The following is a 3,877-nucleotide window of genomic DNA, read 5'->3' as shown; positions in this document are numbered from 1 at the left end:
TGATGTATGTATGGATTGTGATAAGAGTTGTATGAGCCCCTAATAAAATGATAAAGATAAATAAAAGAAATAGAAAAAAATCTGGTTTTGTCACCGTAACTAATGTGTTTTGCCTGTATTTGTTTGTTTGTTTAAACTTCAGGTCTTAAAGTTGAGGTGACACACTGCGGACAGATGAAACGAAAGTATCGGGTCTGTAATGTGACGAGGCGGCCAGCCAGTCATCAAACGTATGTGAACCACGTCTCAAAAGATAGCACCACAGATGTGGTAACAGAGGAAAGCTACCCTAATCCTTAGAGAAATGGTGATCCTGTACTGTGATACCCAAGGTCAATGAACCTCTCCTTCAAAACACCAATAACAGGTTTTTGACAGAGAGATTTATCAAAATCATTTCCTGCCTTTAATTTTGGTCACCCTTTTAAACAGAATGTGCTAATTCTTGGTTAACTTAGACTGAGCAATAAGTCTAAGTGTTATTTAGAATACTGTAAGTGTAGTTAGTAATTCTTTCATTTATTTTTTACTTTTTGTTTGTTTAAAATCATGTTATTGGGACTCATACAACTCTTATCACAATCCATACATCCATCCATTGTGTCAAGTGCATTTGTACATTCGTTGCCGTATTTCTCACTTTTTATTGTGAATTGGGTGAAGCTTTATCGAGCACATCCGTTTTCCAGACGCCAGTTCATCCTCTTCTGCTTCGTGTCATTGATTGCAATCCCACAGTGTGGCCTCGCTCATCCCACTCCTCCCTCTGCTTCCTGTCACCTTCCTCCTCCTGTCCTAGCCTTCCTGAACTTTGTCCTCAGGTGCATGCTGTCCTTTTGATCTCAAGCGGTTGATTATTCTGAGATGTGCATGCCTCCCTCATGTTACCGTTTGCTATAGCTCCCAATATACGACCCTTGTGGTCTAGGAAGGCCTATGAGGAATGGGGGGCTGTCCCGTGAAGACATACATTTCTTTTGAATCTTGGGGTAGATTGTTCCTCCTCACTTTGCAGCTAGCCCGCTTCTTCCCTGTGTCAGTGTCAGGCGTGCTTCTGCAGTGCATCCTTTCTGTACCCTCATTTTCACTTATTTTCTTTCTACTTGAGCCCTCGGTATCAGCTCATTTTTTCTCTCCCTCCTCCCTCCCTCTCCCATGAACACTTGATAAATGATAAATTATTATTTTCAATCTTACATTGTCCACTGTCTCCCTTCACCCACTTTTCTGATGTTCGTCCCCCTGGGAGAGGGTTATATGTCAGTCCTTGTGATCAATTCCCCCTTTCTCCCCTCACCTGCCCTTCCCCTCCTGGTATCTCTATTCTCATTATTGCTCCTGAGGGGTTTATCTGTAGCAGCATATATGTTCTGGTCTAGTCAGATTTGTAAGGTAGAATTGGGGTCATGATAGTGTGGGGAGGAAGCTTTAAAGAACTAGAAGAAAGTTGTATGTTTCATCAGTGCTATACTGCACCCTGACTGGCTTATCTCTTCCTTGTGACGCTTCTGTGAGGGAATGTCCAATTGTCACACATGGGCTTTGAGTCTCCACTCTGCACTCCCCACCACCCATTCACATTGGTATGATTTTTGTTCTGGGTCTTGATGCCTGATATCTGATCCCATCAACACCTCATGATCGCACAGGCTGGTGTGCTTCTTCCATGTGGGCTTTGTTGCTTCTCAGCTAGATGGCCGCTTGCTTATCTTCAAAACTTTAAGACCCCAGACGCTATATCTTTTGATAGTGAGGCACCATTAGCTTTCTTCACCACATTTGCTTATGCACCCATTTGTCTTCAGTGATTGTGTCAGGAAGGCGATCATCACAGAATGCCAGATTATTAGAACAAAGTGTTCTTGCGTTGAGGGAGTACTTGAGTCAAGGCCCAATGTCCATCTGCTACCCTAATACTTAACATCTGCTACCCTAATACTTAAATATAAATACATAGATCTATTTCCCTATCATTATATATAAATATATTTACTTATGTACATGCCTGTATTTAGACCTCTATAATTGTCATTTGCCTCCTAGTTCTTTCCTCTTTTTCTTTTACTTTCCTCTTGTCCCACTATCATGTTTGGCCTTCATTTGGGTTTCAGTAATTCCTTGCTATTACATTGCCCTTGATTAAGCCCCACTAGGCATCCTATACCCTTCTCTCCATTGATTTTAGTTTACTTGTTGTTCCCTTGTCCCTAGGTTGGTTGACTTCCCCACCCCCCTTCATTTCTGTCACCTCACCTTCTCCCGTGTCCCCTCAGACCTGTCAGTCCTGTTGTTTTCTCCTCTAAATTGTTTTTCCTGCCTATCTTATCTAGATAGATGTGCAGAGACATTAATAAGTGCAAAAGCAAGGCAAAGCCAAACAAAACAACAAAGGAAGACAAGACCACCACTACCACCAACTACAAAAAAACACAACAAAATAACAACAAAAAGAAAGCCAATGTCCATAAACTGAAAAGCATATAAACAGTTTCAGGTCTGTGTTTTGACCTTTAGGAGTGTTTTCCAATCCAGTCTCATGGGGTGCCACATTCTGTCCCCAAAGTCTATTTTTGGTATTCCTCAGGGACTTCATCACTTTGCTCCCCTTACTGCTCTGTTGCATGCCCTTAGTGTTTCGCCCCAGTGTGATTGGGTCAGATTGGGCACAATTCCTGCACTGTGTCTCCAGTGTTATTCCCTGTAGTGCTATGGGTCAGTGAGGGACATTGTGTCTTGTGGTGGGGCCAGCCCTATGGTCCTCTCTGTGCATTGTCTGCTCTGAACAGGAATACCATCCTCGGGGCTTGGTGGCTCCACTCTCTCTCTCCCCCTTCATTTGCTCCTGTGTGCTCTGATCAGACACGCCCCTTTCCCCAAACTGTAGCTCCAGTGCTGTCCTCTGTAGTGCATTCTTGCGGGGAGGGGGGCGGGTTCCACATACTGTAGTTGGGATGGGATTGGGGCCAGTCCTGCAGACCTCTATATTGGTTCCCTACTACATGCTGCTATGTTGGATTCCCATCTTGGTGCACAGCACCGGGCTGAAGCCTGGTCTCTTTCTCCCTCTCCTGTGGAGATATAAACCATACCTTCCCCTTGGGTGGGTTAGGGCCCTGATCCTACCCCTCCATGTCTTTTTTTTTCTCTTTTCTTTTCCCCTCCTATTTAGTTGGTTGTCATGTGTATCCCTGGATTGGGTTTAGCCCCTCCCCTAGTACCTGGACCTCACCCCAGGAATGTATAGTACCTGGACCTCACCCCAGGAATGTATGTATATAGTAGCTTTTCCTCTATGCCCCATTTTTAAGCTTACCTCAGTGGACTCATGTTGCACTTGTCCTTTTATGGTTGGCTTACTTCACTTAGCATAATTTCCTCCAGTTCTTCCCATGTGGCAATACTGACCTCTTTTCTAAGGAAGTGGGGGTGGGGGGGGGTAGTTATCCAAACCTTATGAAATAACTATTGAGAATTTTAACATTTGTTTCAAAGAGCCATGCCTTTTTTGTGATATAATTACTTCACACGTTGCTGCTAGGTGCCATCAAGTCAGTTCGGATTCACGTGAGTTCTCATTCAGAAGGACCCTTCCTGTAACGAAATGAAACTGCTGGTTTCAGCCATGACTGTAGCCACTCTGTCCGCCCACCTCAGAGCTCTCTTCTTTTCCACTGACCCTCTGCTTTCTGAAGCATGGGGTCCTTCAGGAACGAGAAACCATGGAGCTTTACAGAGCTGTGCAAGAGGACTTCAAACCGTTGGTGGGAACCTCCATCATCATCATTTAACTCCGTTTCCCATGAACTTTTTGAATCCCCTCTGCAGAATCTTTGCACCAAGTTTAAAAGTGCCTAGATACAAAGAACACATAGATGAT

At 44.0% G+C, this 3,877-nt stretch overlaps 1 protein-coding gene across 1 annotated transcript in view; it reads left to right on the top strand.

Annotated features, from left to right (window-relative positions):
* Window positions 1-3,877, top strand: part of AGO4 (argonaute RISC component 4) — a 51,589-nt gene that overhangs the window by 28,268 nt on the left and 19,444 nt on the right. The window contains exon 7 of the mRNA XM_004704971.3: window positions 143-230. Coding sequence (XP_004705028.2) covers window positions 143-230 — 88 coding nt within the window. The remainder of the gene's footprint in view (window positions 1-142; window positions 231-3,877) is intronic.

The sequence above is a fragment of the Echinops telfairi genome, unplaced genomic scaffold, assembly GCF_000313985.2.
Source record: "Echinops telfairi isolate 266 unplaced genomic scaffold, ASM31398v2 ScPeMD7_7457;HRSCAF=8495, whole genome shotgun sequence".
In the NCBI taxonomy this organism is placed as follows: domain Eukaryota; kingdom Metazoa; phylum Chordata; class Mammalia; order Afrosoricida; family Tenrecidae; genus Echinops; species Echinops telfairi.
The sequence above is the reverse complement of the archived record's forward strand: the minus strand, read 5'-3'. Positions and strand labels throughout refer to the sequence as shown.